General features: G+C 41.3%; 1 protein-coding gene across 1 annotated transcript in view; it reads left to right on the top strand.

Moving 5' to 3' along the window:
• The first annotated feature begins 1636 nt into the window (after window positions 1-1636).
• The window catches only part of SPIN3 (spindlin family, member 3), a 108971-nt gene continuing 93949 nt past the window's right edge, over window positions 1637-16658 (top strand). The window contains 3 exon segments of the mRNA NM_001132165.1: window positions 1637-1955; window positions 2222-2448; window positions 12679-12891. Of these exon segments, the coding sequence (NP_001125637.1) occupies window positions 2224-2448; window positions 12679-12687 (234 nt within the window). The 5' untranslated portion in view covers window positions 1637-1955; window positions 2222-2223 and the 3' untranslated portion in view covers window positions 12688-12891.

The raw sequence follows: 16658 nt of genomic DNA, 5'->3' as shown, positions 1-16658 counted from the left end.
TGGTTTTTGCATAAAATTCTATGAAATAGAATTAAGAGTCCAGATATAAGCGTATACATCTGTACTAAATTGATTTTCAACAAGTATGCCAAGACAATTAAAAGGGCTAAGAATTGTCTCTTCCACAGAAGGTGCTGAGACAACTGGATATCCATGTGCAAAACAATGAATTTGGTCCCTTTCATCACACTATATATAATAATTAACTCAAAATGGGTCAAAGACATAAATATAAGAGCTAAAAACAAACAAAATTTTACAAGAAAATATAGGGGTACATTTTCATGAACTTGGATTTCACAGTGTTTATTTAGGTGTGACTCCAAACGCACAACCAAGTTTTAAGCTTTTGTGCATCAAAAATACTATCAAGAAAGTGAAAAGACACCCCACAAAACGGGATAAAATATTTTCATATCATATATCTGATAAGGTTCTCCTATCCAGAATTTAAAAAGAACAATTAACAGCCCTGCTATAAACAATTCATTTAAAAAATGAATAAAGCACTTGTAATAGACATTTCTCCAAAGATACACATATGTCCAACAAGCACACAAAAAGATGCTCATCCTCATTAATCATTAGAGAAATGCAAATTAAAACCACAATAAGATACAACTTCATACCCACTAGGATGGCTGTAACGATAAAAATGATTGAATCACTTCTAAAATGTCTTTCTCCACAGATTTATGATCTCACAAATTCCTGTTCTAATTATAGCAATTGTTCTGAATTATAAGTTTAGTGTCTAGGTTATTCTGTTCAAGTGAACAGAATAATTTACGCACAAGCACAATTTATAGGTATTTAACAATTAAACGTCTGAAGATAGGAGGCAACGGCAAAATTATGAAAAATCCTAATGCTGAATTTTATGAAGCTACTACAAAACATGTTCTCAGAAAATATCTAAAAAACCGAGCAAATGTTTATTCTACATGGAAATGAGCAGGACATGAAAGTGTATATTCAAAATTATCCAAGCTTTGTAAGAGCTTAGAAAAAAGGAAAAGGAAATAGTGTTAATATTTCACTGTGAGCCCTGGAAAATGGGAGGCCGGCTTACAGTTCATTATTTTCTCTTCATGTCAATTTTCTGAATTTTACAGTGTCAATATTGTGCATGCAATTCTTTTGCAATCAGGGGAAAATAAAAGAAATCCTCAAGAAGTTAAGTCTGGGAATGACAAGTCAGTAAAAATTACGTAGATTGGGTTAAGATGGCAGCCTGAACACTGAGCAGTAGCGCATTTCTCTTGTCCTACCACAAATCCCCTTCAATGGAGGGTGGGGAGACGCGGGGAGGGAGGGGAAAGGAAAGGGCTAATTCCTGAAAGGTGGAAAGCCGAAGGGGCAGGGGCGCAGAGAGGTGAGGTTAGGTGGGGGGAGGGGCGCGTGCTAAACCAGAAGAGGTAAACCTACGAAGTGAGAAAGAGTTCGTTGTGGGCTCCACAGCTTCTGATTTGGGGGAAGCTGCGAGACCCACAACCTAGGAGCACCTTCCATGCCCGGGGCTGTGGCACAGGTTGGTGGGGGAGGGGCGCCACGCGGTGTTTGGCAGGAAGGGGAGGCCTCTCTACTGACCGGAAGCTGCGCTAGAAAAAGAGGGAGGAGACTGCAGCGCAGCAGCGATTAGTGGGAGTCCGATGTGGGAGAGGGGCTGCGGTCACCGCCACCGCCACTGCCACCGCCGCCGCCACCAGGAAGGCGGAGGACGCAGGAGCCAAGAGCAAGGGACGCCGCCACGGTCATCTTCGCCTGCCCCGCCGTCCTCTTAGAGACACTCCTTGCCTACGGATCATCCTCTCCCAGCTTTTGCAAGCACCGGGCTGCTCGCCCGCTGATTTTCCTCCTCCATAGGCTCACTGCGGAGGCAACGGCGAGGTGTCCGATTTGGGCGCTTGAGGCCCGCAATCCGGGACGGTGGGGAATCTGCGCCTCCTGGCCGGGTAGTGTTGGAAGCAGGGCGAGGGGAATGGGGAAACGCTTCCTATTTCACCGAACCGCAGATCTTAGCCAGACTGAGCTGGGGAGGAAGGTTACTGCAGGCACTCAGCCAGGGTGCCTTGATTTCCAGCTTTGCTATCTAGCTTTCGGGAAAAACAGGTGTGGGTTTACGGGGTGCGCTGATTAGGAGAAAAAGCTCTCCGTGTTATGCATTGATTTTGTTAATTTCCTTTCTCGGTCCACCTGGCAACTGTGCTCCTCCTCGCAGGCATGAAGACCCCGTTTGGAAAGGCAGCTGCAGGGCAGCGGTCCAGGACAGGCGCTGGCCACGGCAGTGTGTCTGTTACCATGATAAAGAGGAAGGCTGCACACAAGAAGCATAGGAGCCGACCCACCTCCCAGCCTCGGAGGAACATCGTGGGCTGCAGAATTCAGCACGGATGGAAAGATGGAGATGAACCTCTAACACAGTGGAAAGGAACCGTTCTGGATCAGGTACCTGTAAATCCCTCTCTGTATCTTATCAAATATGATGGATTTGACTGTGTTTATGGATTGGAACTTCACAGAGATGAAAGAGTGTCATCACTTGAAGTCCTTCCTAATAGAGTTGCATCATCTAGAATCAGTGATACACACTTGGCAGAAATAATGGTTGGCAAAGCAGTGGAACATATTTTTGAGACAGAGGAAGGTTCCAAAAATGAATGGAGGGGGATGGTCTTAGCTCAGGCACCTGTCATGAACACATGGTTTTACATTACCTATGAGAAAGATCCTGTATTATATATGTACCAGCTCTTAGATGATTATAAAGATGGTGACCTCCGCATCCTTCAAGATTCCAATGATTCTCCTCTGGCAGAGAGGGAGCCAGGAGAAGTCATAGACAGCCTGGTAGGCAAACAGGTGGAATACGCCAAAGACGATGGCTCCAAGAGAACTGGCATGGTCATTCATCAGGTAGAAGCAAAACCCTCTGTGTACTTCATCAAATTTGATGATGATTTCCATATCTATGTCTACGATTTGGTAAAAACATCTTAGAGGTCATCTTGAAATTTGCCAAATATATGAGACTCTAAATCTGTAGACACAGAAAGTCTTGATTGCTTTCCAGTTTGTAAGAACCATCTTCTCCCTTTTTGCACGTTTTGCTTGGCAAAAAATTGGAACTTCTGCCCTCTCATATGTTTTTGGAAGAAACCTTTTGCCCATCTGTCCAACCTTTTCACTGGTTCCTCTCCACAATTTAACTGATTAGTGAGAAGGGTAAAGCCTGACATCCATTGGCTCATACTTTTTTTTATCTTGGGTGGTGTTAATAGATTAAAGGTAGCTGAACACCTCTCACCTCACTCTTTTTGGCACTTGGACTCTACACTCATTGAGGTGTGAAGCTTGCTGAGATATCCCATGTGACTGGCTGGGTAAGTGACTTTGCAATCTCAAATCTCCCCCAAGTGGCTTCAAAAATCTAACTTGGGAAAGAGTGGGAAGCCCATTTTGGTCTCTTGTTCAAGTTGCATTCTCAATTCTAACTGTACTAAAAGTAAGGCTAATTTTGCTCTCTTTCTGGTTCTTTCACCTATTGCTCAACTGTTTTAGAATTAAGAAGGTAATTACTTTGCATTTTAGTACCTAACCATAGGCTGAGAAACCTTGCAAAACTGATAAGAAGACAAGCATTTGGGGACCAAACTCCAAGTGGAGAGATCAAGATTTCTGGTGGAGCTTAAGTGAAAGGTTTTAGTCATCAGTGGCATTAGGGTCTCTCTTGTCTCCAATAGCTCTGGCTGGTATCTGCAGACATGGAGTAGGTTTTAACTGATACAAGCTGTGCAGGCAGACTTTAGCACAAATGGTCTTTGCCGGCCCAGAGGAGCATTAAGCCAGGCTCTAGCTAGAGCCCTCAGTCACAAGGCAAAGGCTGGATTTGGCAAGGGTTGACAGATCTGTCCAGAACCTCAAAATGAAAGAGGAGAAACCTAGAATCAAGCTGAGATACAGATTTCTTTGCTGTGCTAAGAGAGACTCAGAAGTTTTAGATTTGATTCTTAGGAGACTGAATTCAGAGTTCCAGCATATGAGGTGGGCAAGGCACTTGTGAGAACCAAGAATGGCTGAAAGCAGGCTATACTTCCTTGCAGGGACTGGTGGGCTCATCTATTATGGTATCCCAGCAGGACTTGGAACACAGTCAGTGGTAGGTAGTCTGTAGGCTTAATGATGTTTTAAGTGCTGGCATTGGTAGATAGAAATCTAATAGATTTTTGTTAGTGTTTTGATTTTTAACTCCATCCTGTTTCTTGGCTGGCCCTAAGAAACTCATATGCAGATAAGGGTGAGTTCTACTGTGGCAGAAAAGTAAACAATGGAAGGGCCTTTGAGCTTTCCATTATTAAAGAGGCATTGGTGGAGGTTAACCAAAGCCTAGGAAAGAAAAGTTGAAGTACAAGCATGGTTTTTGAGAGAAGCACTTGGCCAAAACCAAAGCTTTCTCATTGAGGTTCTCACAGAAGCTCCATTAGCAGTAACAGCCTAATAAGGCCATGGAGTTCTGCACATTTGGGGTTGGGACTAAAGGCAGTACAATCATATTGGGACTGTACTGCAAGATATCTTCCAAATTAGTTTAAGTTCACAGGTCATGGAGTCCAGACTACCGGCACAGATTGGCATCCTGCTGAGGATGAAACAAAGAAGATGTTCTCTTTTCTCCTATGTTTTATCTGTCTACTTTTGCTTTTTGATGCCACTAAGTCTCTATTATGATGTTTGACTGACAACAGCAATGTGGGTCTGTATTGCCCTATGTTCTAAGTCCTGGGGTCATATATTTGCTTAAAAAAACTGTTCTAGTGGCTGGGGACTAGTGTGCTTTCTAATTTTTTTGATGTGAGGTTGATATTGTGATAATCTTATGTCTTCTTGACCCTTTGGACTCTTTAATATGTATGACATGCAATTGTGGGGTTAGATTAATTCAACTCCTGAGGTCCTGAAGGAACTACACCCAGTCAAGAGGAAGACAGCCAAGGCTGCAGCTGCTGAAGGAACCCCATATCTGGGCAGACATCTTTGTGAGATCTATATGGCTGAAATGAGAAAAACGAGAAATTGGGAAAGGCAGAATTTTGGACTTTAATTATTTTGGACTTTGAATTAGAAATTTAATTTTGGACAGTCCTTTTTGCCTTGGAGTTTAATAGTTGATGGGGTGGGGGTGAGGTCATATAGTTCAAACTAAGGCATTTTTATTATGTTGTTGATATTGTATTATTTGGAGTATTTTAATGCTATCTTTGGGAGTCATTGTATAATTCTTGTCAGCTATGTCAGGAAATATGGCTGGACATAATTGTAAATTAGGGCTGCAATTGTGATCATATTTTCAGCCTAGGGTGTAATGTAGCCTTAGAGTTAATTTAATTACTGTTCTATTTTGACTTATTTCAGAGCCTCTTGGGGGCAAAAACAACTGCTCACCAATCTTACATTGATGGGAGCAGAACTTCTCTAAGATATTGTTGGTCTCCCTGGAAGGGGACAGCCACAGCCCTGTTTGTTGACCAGAGTCTTGAGCATTAACCATTGTGGCTTAAGAGAATGAAAATGTACAAGGTTATGATGGGATCTATCCTCTTCCTCTCTCCATGCTCCTGACTCAAGAAAAGGAAAAGACTTGCATCTCTCAAAAATGTTTGGAAGAAAGTTCTACCCATCTTCTCTTACACTCATTCAATCTTATGCTTGGGAGGAGGAATAACTTGATGAGATTGAGAAAATGGTTATAATGGATAGGCAGCTTAGGCCACTCTTGGATCTTGAGTTCGTTCCACACAGCAAGATGTGGGAAAGACTGCAGTCCTTCACTACATGGCTGGGTAAACATCTGCTTTGTAGACCCAACTATCTCTCCTTGGGGTGGGGGAATCCCAAAGTCCTTAGACTTATGATAGAAGTTCATTTCAGCCTCAGGTCCAAGCCATGTTCTCCAATCCAGCTCTATCAGCTATAAAGCTGGTATCTATTTTTATTCTTTTTTACAGTTTTAATATATAAATTGTTTTTTAGAAAAATAACACATGCCTATGGTAAAAGTCAAATAGTACAAAAGGGTATACTATTAAAAAGTAAGTCTCTCTTCCTCCTTCTCACCCCTGGCCTCAGTTCCCTGGTCCCATTTTCAAAAAGTAACGACTGTTACCAGTTACTGATGTATCATTCCAGAGATATTCCATGTATTTACAAGCATATTGTGTGTGGGTATGTGTGTATCAGGTTTTTTTTTTTTTTACACAAGTGGTGGCATACTATACATGCTGTTCTGAATTTTGCTTTTTTCACTGAACAATATATTAAAGCTGATATCTTAATCCCTATTTGATTCCTGTGTATATTTTTTAGTTGGTTCAGAATCTGGAAGGGAAGGAGGTGTAATTAATTCAAACCTTCAAACCCTAACCCAGTTTAATGAAAACTTACATGACCCTACAAACCCACAATTTCTGCCAGTTCAATTTTTCTCAATAGTAGAATGTGAAATATATGTGAACATAATATATTCTGTGAGAGGAACTTCTCAAGAGAGGCCAGTATATTTTTACTGAGGGAAGTTAAAAGGAAAACCAATTATATATTGAAGCTGTGGGGAAAGTTAAGGTACTATATAATTAATAATCCAGAAATGAAATGAACAATTATTTTTTTCTGTTTAAACTTGCACTCACATCTACTGCAATATGCAAATTCATATTTATAGCTTTGATTTGCCTTTTCTAACAGAACTTGCCTGCATGTAACAGGAAACCCATTTCAAACAGGCTTAAACTGTTACCAAACATTGATCAATATAAATTTTAAAAAAATCTAGAGCTCAGATGGGCTTCAGGCATAGTTTGAATTGGGGCTCAGCCTCAGTGTTTATGATTCTTTAGGATTTTCGCTGTGTGTGTCAGTATCATTCTCAGGCTGTTTTTTTTTTTTATGGTAGCAAAATTGGACCAGCAGTTCCAGGCTACAGCAGTCCAATCTAGAGAAAGATAGATAACCTGTGCCCTATGATGTATTCTCAGCTGGCTTAGGTCAGATACTTTGACCAATCACTAAAATCTCAGGGATGAAATACACTGATTGGCTTAGCAAGGTCATGTGTTCCATCCCTAACCTCTAGGGCAGTGGTCCCCAATTGTTTTGGCACCAGGAACTGGTTTCGTGGAAAACAATTTTTCCACGGACAGGGTGGGTGGGGGGAGGGGGGTGGTTTGGGGATGATTCAAATGCCTAACATTTATTGTGCAATTTATTTCTATTATTATGTTCTAATATATAATGAAATAATTATATAACTCACCATAATGTAGAATCAGTAGGAGCCCTGAGCTTGTTTCCCTGCAACTAAGCCGTCCCATCTGGGGGTGATGGGAGACAGCGACAGATCATCAGGCATTAGATTCTTATAAGGAACATGCAGCCTAGATCCCTTGCATGCACAGTTCACAATAGGGTTCATGCTTCTATGAGCATCTAATGCCACTGCTGATCTGACAGGAGGCAGAGCTCAGGTGGTAATGCAAGTGATGGGGAGCAGCCGTAAACACAGATGAAGCTTCGCTTGCTTACCCACCTGCCACTCACTTCCTGCTGTGTGGCCTGGTTCCTAGCAGGCCATGGACCAGTATTTGTCAGTGGCCCAGGGGTTGGGGACCCCTGCCCTAGGGTATATCTCTCTGGAACCAGATGGATTTCCAGTAGAATCAAGGGTTTTGGGGAAATGAATAATGAATGCTATTCACCAATCACAAATATCTAGTATAGCTTCTTCATTTGAATACCTAGTATCCATGGACACATTTCTTCCTACACATCCTCTTTCAAAAAATGCCCACACGTAGGTGTGATAAATTCATGTCCCCAAAGGAGAAAAACCTGAAGTCTTATCTAGTTACTGCATTTAGCATTAAGTTCAAGATCCCTAGTTGATATGCAGCCATCTTTAGATCCATCTTCCTAGCAGTCTGGTCACCTGTACTTAAATTATAAACTACTCTTCTCTTCAACATACCCAATATACACTAGTGGGGAGATAACCAGAGAAATATAATCAAAACTACCATTTGAAAAAGGGAGGAAATAGGAAAAAATACATAGTAGTTTCTGGTCCAAAGCATATATCGTAACCTGTTAGACAAGGACTACCTATCCTGGCAGTTGAGTGACTCCTTTGGTCAAATACCTCATTGTGTTCTCTGAGACGTTCTCTCTTGGAGGCATATCTTGGGTGGATGCCCTTTTTGGGGGTTGAACTGGGCATTCTATGCCACTTCTTGCACCTGGGGGTTGAACAATCAGAGGTTTTTTAATTATTGGCTATAATTAGAGATTATTTAGTACAGTAGCTCTCAAACTTTAGTACACACCAGAATCACCTTGAGAATTTGTTAAAATACAGATTTCTGGGGCCCTCTTACAGAGATTCTAATTGAGCAGGTCTAGGGTGGGGTCCATAGGCTTATATTTATAACAAGTTCCCACATGAGACTGATGCTGCTGGGACCCCACATTGAAAATCACTGATATATAGGTGGCAGTTGAGTGAGGTCAGTTTTATTATTTCCTATACTTACCTGATAAGATTTACCTGGAGTGATTGTTAAATATAAATTGCTGAGCCCCATCTTAAATGTAATAAATCAAAATCTCTTGGGAAGGGACCTGGGGCAGTTGTACAAGATACCTCAGGTGATTCTTTGTCATCAGTAGTGATTAGGAAACACTGATCTAGGAAATTAGGTTTTTCTTGCCCCTAATCTTATTTCCTAATAGGTCTTCCATCTGCTTGCCCTTGTTCTCACTAAGCTTAATTTGGTGCAAAAAAACTTGACTTTTCAAATCATACAAAGTTCCAAATTACCCACGTCTCTTTCCACTGGGATTTCACGAAACCAGTGAGTAAACAAGCAAAGTTTTATCTTCTTCTTTCACTGTTTTCAAGTAGGCCCATTTCAACAATGGAGATGTTATGCTTGATCTTAGCCTAAGAAGCACAGATCTGAGGGCCACATGCTCCCCAAGAAAGGATGGAATAAGTGAAAAAATAAAGTCAGCTGATTGGACATTAATTCCAGGTTTTACTAGCTCTGTACTAGCAAGTTACTTAATCTTTGTGAATCTATTCCCCTTCTTGATAGAGAGAGTAACACTCTTTACTCAGTTCTGTTTAGAGGTATATGAGAAACTATATCCTTAGCATGTAACATAGTGCAGCACAGATGCTTAATAAAGGTGAATTCCCTTTAGTTCTCAAGAGGGTAAACCTCATGTCCTTTTGGTTATATTTAGCAATGCTCCAGTGACATGTATCTAGTGAATATAGGTCTAGAAATTCTATTACTGAAATGCGAAAGAAATTATTTAAATAATTCTTTAGATGTACATAGCTCTTTTAGTCTCTGCTAAGAACTGAGTTTGTTTTCCCAGAGAGCTCATTAATCTTTATAACATTACTGGACAGTTAAGAGAGCAGGGTTATTATCCTGAATGCAATCATTCATTCATTCATTCAGCTACTTTTTGATGGATTTGCCCAATAGTGATGAATGAGATAGATACTGTCCATTCTGTCAGGGAGCTTACATTTTCATAGAGGGGAGAAAAGCAACAAAGATGTAGACAAATAACCTAAATAATGTGTATAATTTCAGAGAGTGATAAGTTGTATGAAGAACAAAAAAGCAGAGCAATGGATAGAGATTAACTGAAATGAGGGAACTACTTCAGCAAAAGGTTTTCAGAGGAAGGCCTGAGTGGATATTAGCAAATAACTAAAGAAGCCAGCCCATGCAATGATTTGAGGAAGGAGTGTTCTACAGAGAAAAAAACAAGTTGAAAGGCTGGAATACCTGATGTCATTTATCCATAGCTATTAATTCAGTAATGTGTTTAACATTGAAACCTAGGGCCTGTGATTCTTCTCTACTGTTCTGCACAGCTAACACTATACCTCTGTTGTTTTCTGGTATGTTTTTGGGGTTTTTAAATATGTTTTTTGTTTGTTTGTTTGTTTGTTTTTTGAGACAGAGTTTTGCTCTTGTTGCCCAGGCTGGAATGCAATGGCCCAATCTCGGCTCACCGCAACCTCCACCTCCCAGGTTCAAGCAATTCTCCTGCCTCAGCCTCCCAAGTAGCTGGGATTAAAGGCATGCAACACCATGCCTGGTTAATTTTGTATTTTTAGTAGAGACATGGTTTCACCATGTTGGTCAGGCTGGTCTCGAGCTCCTGACCTCAGGTGATCCGCCTGCCTCGGCCTCCCAAAGTGCTGGGATTACAGGCATGTCCCACCATGCCCAGCCTTAAATATGTTTTTCCATTGTTATCCTAGAAAGCAAGTAAAGTGGCTAAGAGGTCACTGATTAAATGGAAATGGGGCAGATTTCTTCCTCTACCCCAAATCTATGAAACAGGTGCATAACATAAAGTTGAAGCTCACATGTAATGTAATGAATGTGTATAGCTATTTTTCTGGTTACATTTTCAAGCACATACTACAAGACATTTGTATTATTAGTTTAAATCATTTGCCTTTGGAGGATGTCAGGATGTCAGTAAACATTTGTTGGACACCTAGTATGTGCTGGGCACATCTTAATCTTCACAGGGTACTGGAAGCTGAGTGTTACTACCTCCATTTTTCAGATAAGGAGATTAAGCTTAAAGAGAAAAAGGAAACCAAGGTCACACAGCTAGTAAGAGTGCTGGACTGAAACTAGCTCTCTTGATGCCAAGTAATACTCTAATTATTATTTTTTCCTAATATTTGCATAAAGAAATGGGAAAGAAACAGTAGCACCAAGGGAGAAGTCCAAGTGATTCACAGCTGTGATTTTCTCCATAACTCATTCATATTCTTCCCTCTCTATCACCCTCTTTCTACACACACTTTGTTCCTACTGTTAAATCTGCTTAATTCATTCATTTGTTCAACAAATTTATTCAGTGCCTACTTTGTTCCAGGCACTTTAACTAGGCATTTGGGATATTTCATGAACAAAGCATTCAGTGATGCCTGTTCTCATGGAGCTTACCTTCAGGCAAGGGGAGGCTAACAATTAAAAAAAATAATAATAAGTAAATTATGTGGGATGTCAAAAAGTGATAACTGTTATAAAAAAGAAAATTAGAACAAGGTAAGAGGGAAGGGAAGTGGTAGGTCACCATGGTAAATGGGGAGATTGGGGTGGACTTCATGGAGAAGGTAATATTTGAGCAAATAAATGAAGGAAGTGAGTTAGCCACCATATATCTAGAGAAAGAGCATTCTAGGCAAAAGGAACTACTAGAGGAAAGGGCCTAAGAGATAAGTGTGTTTTTGGCATGTTCAAAGACTAACAGGGAGGCTTATTTAGCTAGAGCTACATAGGTGAAGGAGAAAGACATAGGAGAAGTCAGAGAGGAAATAAGGGTCTAAATAATATAAGGCATTGTAAAGACTTAGTATTTGCTCTGCATGAAATGGGGAGCCTGTCACAAGTTGGGTTTTCCCAGGAAACAGACCCAGAAACAAAATTAGTCTTGTAGAAAATTTATTAAGCAGTGCCCTTGGGGTCAATACCTGGGGAAGAAATGGGAAAGCAGCAGGAGCACAAAGAAAATGAAGCTCTGAAAAAGAGTCAGTTACAGTGTCAATCACACCCACAGGAAGCTGTGGAACTAGAATGGCACTTCAGAGTTGGGGTAATATTTACAGGCCTTTCAACCCCTACACTAATCAGTCTTTGGATATGGGCTGCCCCAGGAAGGGGTGTAGCCTTGGACAAAGTTGCTTTCAGCAGCTGAGGCAATCCCTAATGGGGGTGAGAGCTGAAGCAGCATAATAAGTCCATCACTGAAGCATAACCTGGGTGTTGCATCCCATGTCCACAAACCCACTGTGGATTTTCAGCAGAGAATTGACCTCACTTATGTTTCTAAAAAAATCTCTCTGCTGTTTTAAGGACGGGCTATAAAGGAGAAAGTGAGGAAGCAGGGAAACTAGTTAGAGTATTGCAGTATCCCATGTGTGAGATTATGATATCTGAGAGGTAACAATGGAGGTGGTGAGAGGTATTTAAATTTGGGGTATATTTTGAAGGAAGAGTAAGTAGAATTTTCTCACAAATTAGAAGTGAAATGTAAGGAAAGAGAGGAGTCATGGATGGCTCCAAAAAACAACTGGGAAGATGGAGTTGCCACTGATAGAGATGAAGAAGGCTATGGTTTGGATGGGTGCTAGGAAGAGGAGAGGCTAGGAAATCAGTTTTGGACAAGTTGAGTTTGAAGGTGTTTTTAGGACATCTAAGTGGGGCTGTTGAGCAGTTATTGGATATATGAGTGTGCAGTTCATGGGAGAGGTCTGACTAAGCTGGATACATAAGTTGGAAATTTCTCCATGTAAATAATGCTTAAAACCATGGGACTGTATGAGATCACCCTAGGGAATGGGTGTACATAGAGAACAACAGATGACCATGGACAGAGCCCTGGGTCTTAAAGAGATCAGAGAGAAGAGGAGACACAAACAAGAGACTGAGAAGTCACCACCAGTGAGGTAGGAGGTAAACGAAGTGTGATGTCTTGGAAGTCCTTTTTGGCCTCCCTCCTTTCCGTAAATCTCTTTGTGACAATTTTTTTTCACTTAATCTCAAATGTCAGCTCCTCCACTGTACTTTTTTTGCTTTTCAGCTCCTTTGAATAAACCTGCCCACCACCAAGAACCCGTACATGACTTTATTTTCATTGTATCAAAGTAATGTGTCCACCGGTGTGAGCACCAGCAACTCACTTCTTCCTCAGACATCTCTAAAGCTGGAAAGATTTTGAGGGACAATATGGTTTCCTTCACCCCACCCCAATATTATGAATGAGACCAGCAGACCAACAGCAAACACCTAGAAGGTAAGAGGTTATTTTTTTAATATCCTCTTCCAACCCTATAACACGGCAGAAAGTAAATGGAATGGATGGAGCAAGTGTCACAAAACAGTGTCTTCGTGAATGGGAGAGAGGGGAGGTGGGCTCTGAAAGCCTAACTCAAAGCTCAGTTGACTAATTAAAGAAGGAAATTAGAGGGCTGTGCTGGTGTGTGCCTGTAGTTCCAGCTGCTGGGATGGCTGAAGTGAGAGGATCCCTGAGTGTAGGAGTTCAAGTCCCATCTGGGCAACATAGTGAGACCTCCATCTCTAAAAAACTAAAATAAAAGAAGGAAGTCAAGGTCAATGAAAGGAGAGCCCTAGTTAACCTACAGCTCTATTATATCAGTCCTCTGTATTATACATACATAGCCAAGCACTACCCAGATGCTATCATTCAGTGATCTGCCTCTTCTTACCAGCATTTAGTTATGGAACACAAAATATTTCTAGTGCAGATGGCCTCAGCGGGGTCCCCAGTAGTCAAGCCCCACCCTGGCATAGTACTGACCTTGCAGAGCCTTTGCTCATCCCACTACTCAGGTCTATTGAAACTGTTGATTCCCATGGATATCTGTTGATTTATTATTTGCTGAATATTTGTTGATAACTATGGATATTCGTTGGCTTTAGGGCCTCCCTTGCTTAAACACTGAAGTAGACAAATCACTGCACACACACTATCAGATTCACCCACACAGTAATTCAAATGGTGCTTGGCCCACTTCTTTCCAAAACCTCACACCCTTGGAATGCTATCAGTTACCCTGTGTGAGATTGTGACTGTTTCTTAAGAGATTCCATTCTGCATGGGAAGAGAGAAAAGAATTGAAGAGTAGTGGGATGGCTGGGGGAAGGGTAGAGAATCCCAAAGTTTTCTAATCCTCACCTCTTATTCCTTGTCTCTCACTCTCCTTTTTCCCCTCATTCACTAAAATGTGAGTACCCTGCACACATGAGTACCACTAGCTGTGGGGCACGAAAAGAACAGATGTCTCAAGAGTGACTGTTGAAAACTATTACCCTGCACAAGGAAAGGCAGGTTTTGGAATACATATTAACATATCAGTATTGTCTGAAATTGATGATGCCTTTTAAAGTGGACAGTTTCACAGAATGGAAATGCAGTTTGTAATTTTGCATGACAAATGGCGCCACTAAACTGCATGACAGCATTACATAATTTGCCTGGAATGAAGACCACCTTTTCAGCCCAGCATTCAAGGCCCTTCATGATCTGGCTCCTTTCTACCTTTGTAGCTTAACTATTTACTACTGCACTATTTACTACTACTCCCTGGTCCTTATGTTTCAGGCCATTTCCTTCAACAGTCCAAGTTGTTTCAAGTCTCTTGGTTTTTGCACTTTTTTCTCCTGCCTGGAATGTGCTTCCTCTCACTGTATTACCTGGGTGGAAACAGGATTTACTTAAACATTTCATATCTGAAGTCTTTAATTAACTCCACAGCTTGGTCAGTTGATTGCTCTTTTGTACTATTATATCCTTTATCCCTTTGTCATAGTATTTACTGCTACCTCCTGTTCCCCCGGAATGACAGCTTCTCTGTGATCTCTTCAGAGGCAACAGCTGTGTGGTTGAATTCCTCTCCATATTCTAGACATTGCCCAGCACAGACAAGGTTCTTTCTGGGGCATCAGAAAGTATTTTTTGACTGACTGGCTGAGAGAAGCAATGCTGGCCCTGGGTATTTTCTTCTCAAGACAAGTAGAAGGGATTTGCCATGAGAGTCCACAGAAGCACTGGAGAAGAAGAGAACTGAGGTGACAGTAACAATCTTACGGCCATTCTTTCAGATGATAACTTCCAGTGCTTCTGTGAAGTCAGATGTTTGCCTCCCTTTTCTCACAAGAAGAAACTGAGAAGGGAAGTGGCAGGTCTCCCCGGTCCCACAGCCAATCAGCAGTGGGGCTGGAACTGCAAACTTGGGCTCCCAACACCAGACCCTAAACTTCCTGCTCCAGCTCCCCTGAATCTGGGCAGGAGTTATAGCTCAAGCCTGAACTGGATGCATTCAGGATAAGGGGTTTCTCCATATGTTGCTTCTGGCCCTGAGAATGCCATCATGATCCTGGGTGGTCCATGATGCTGTCCAGGGTAAGCCCATTTACCCTGAGAGGATGTAGTACCTCTCCAAGTAACCATGGAGTCAAGTGTCTATCTCTGGCCAGCCTCAGGACAACAAAGATGTTTTTTCACCCATCACGGAGCTGTACATTGTGAACAAACTTGAGGAAGCAGCAGATACTGGAGAACCTTCTTGCTCCACTTCTACCATCTATTGCCTGTGAGACATGAGGAAGTCAGTCAACTTCTCTTCCTTTTGGACCCATTAATTCCTGAAACGAAAGGCACAGGGAATTGAGGGTGGGGTATGGTATAAATAAGCCATGCACCTCACGGCTTTTTGTGATGCTCTAGTCATATAATGAGCAAAGATACGCTTGTGAAGTGTAATGGGATATTTAAGTGTAAAAAAATGTTAACATAAATCAGTGAGTGAATATTACTCTTGCAGGAAAATGCAGATAGGAAATAAGTATAAAATCCAGAAAGCAGTTTAATGTCTGCAGTGCTCATCTATGCCATGATAGGAATTATAAGAGAGTTTAAAGCTGTAGTTTTTGGGATTTGAAGTTGAGGAACTTTTTATCCATTGGTAGTTTAAAGTTTACATTAACAATGTCATAAGCCTGGACCTTTAGCTGGCCACCTTTGAAAGTATATAGAGAAGATACGCATGAGAAAATGTACCCACAGGGGGGAAACCAAATCACAAAATGAAACAAACAAACAAAAACTTTATCATGATTATAACATTTGAATCTGTGGAATTTTTTTTTTTTTTTTTGAGGTGGAGTCTCACTCTGTCTCCCAGACTGGAGTGCAGTGGTGTGATCTTGGCTCACTGCAACCTCCATCTCCTGGGTTCAAGCAGTTCTCCTGTCTCAGCCTCCCAAGTATCTGTGACTGCAGGAGCCAGCCACCACCATGCCTGGATAATTTTTGTATTTTTAGTAGAGACGGGGTTTCACCGTGTTGGCCAGGCTGGTCTCAAACTCCTGACCTCAGGTGATCTGCCTGCCTCGGCCTCCCAAAGTGCTGGGATTATAGACGTGAGCCATTGTGCCAGTCCTGAATCTGTGGATTTAGAGAGGCTTTAGGCCTCTTCCCTCTGTTTGTCCCAGTATTATTAGTCAATACATTGCTTTCATTTTCTGGCACTTACAAAAAAAAAAAAAAAAAAAAGATTTTAACTAATACGTTTCTTTTTATTTTTTTTCTTTTTAATGCCGGTAACATTCTGTACCAAGAGAGGAAATGCCAATTTGTTACTTAGATGTACAGAAGATTGTTAACTGGGTATATGGAAATTAAGAATGTAAGCATATACAGACAAGGACTGGTGGTAAGGACAGAAAAATAGAATTTAAGAGCTTTGTGGGCCTTGAGATTATCTAGTCTCCCTCCTCATTTGTACAGAGTATGAAACAGGTCCAGAGAGTGGAAAGGGTTTAAAGTAACAGTAAAGTCCTATAGGGGTCACATCTTAAATCAGTATGTCTGACTCCCAAGCCACACTGCTACTGCTGCTGCTCCTTCTTCTTTTGTCCCTTTTTTTTAATGAAGGAAATTAAAAAAGAGAGATACATTTTTAGTTCTTATTTTATTCCAACCCCATTTTTTTCCTTTGTCACTGAACTGTAGTTGATATGTCCTTCCTACTAGTTTAT

This window comes from Pongo abelii, chromosome X, assembly GCF_028885655.2.
Source record: "Pongo abelii isolate AG06213 chromosome X, NHGRI_mPonAbe1-v2.0_pri, whole genome shotgun sequence".
In the NCBI taxonomy this organism is placed as follows: domain Eukaryota; kingdom Metazoa; phylum Chordata; class Mammalia; order Primates; family Hominidae; genus Pongo; species Pongo abelii.
Note: the sequence above shows the minus strand (reverse complement) of the source record. Positions and strands in the feature narration are given on the sequence as shown.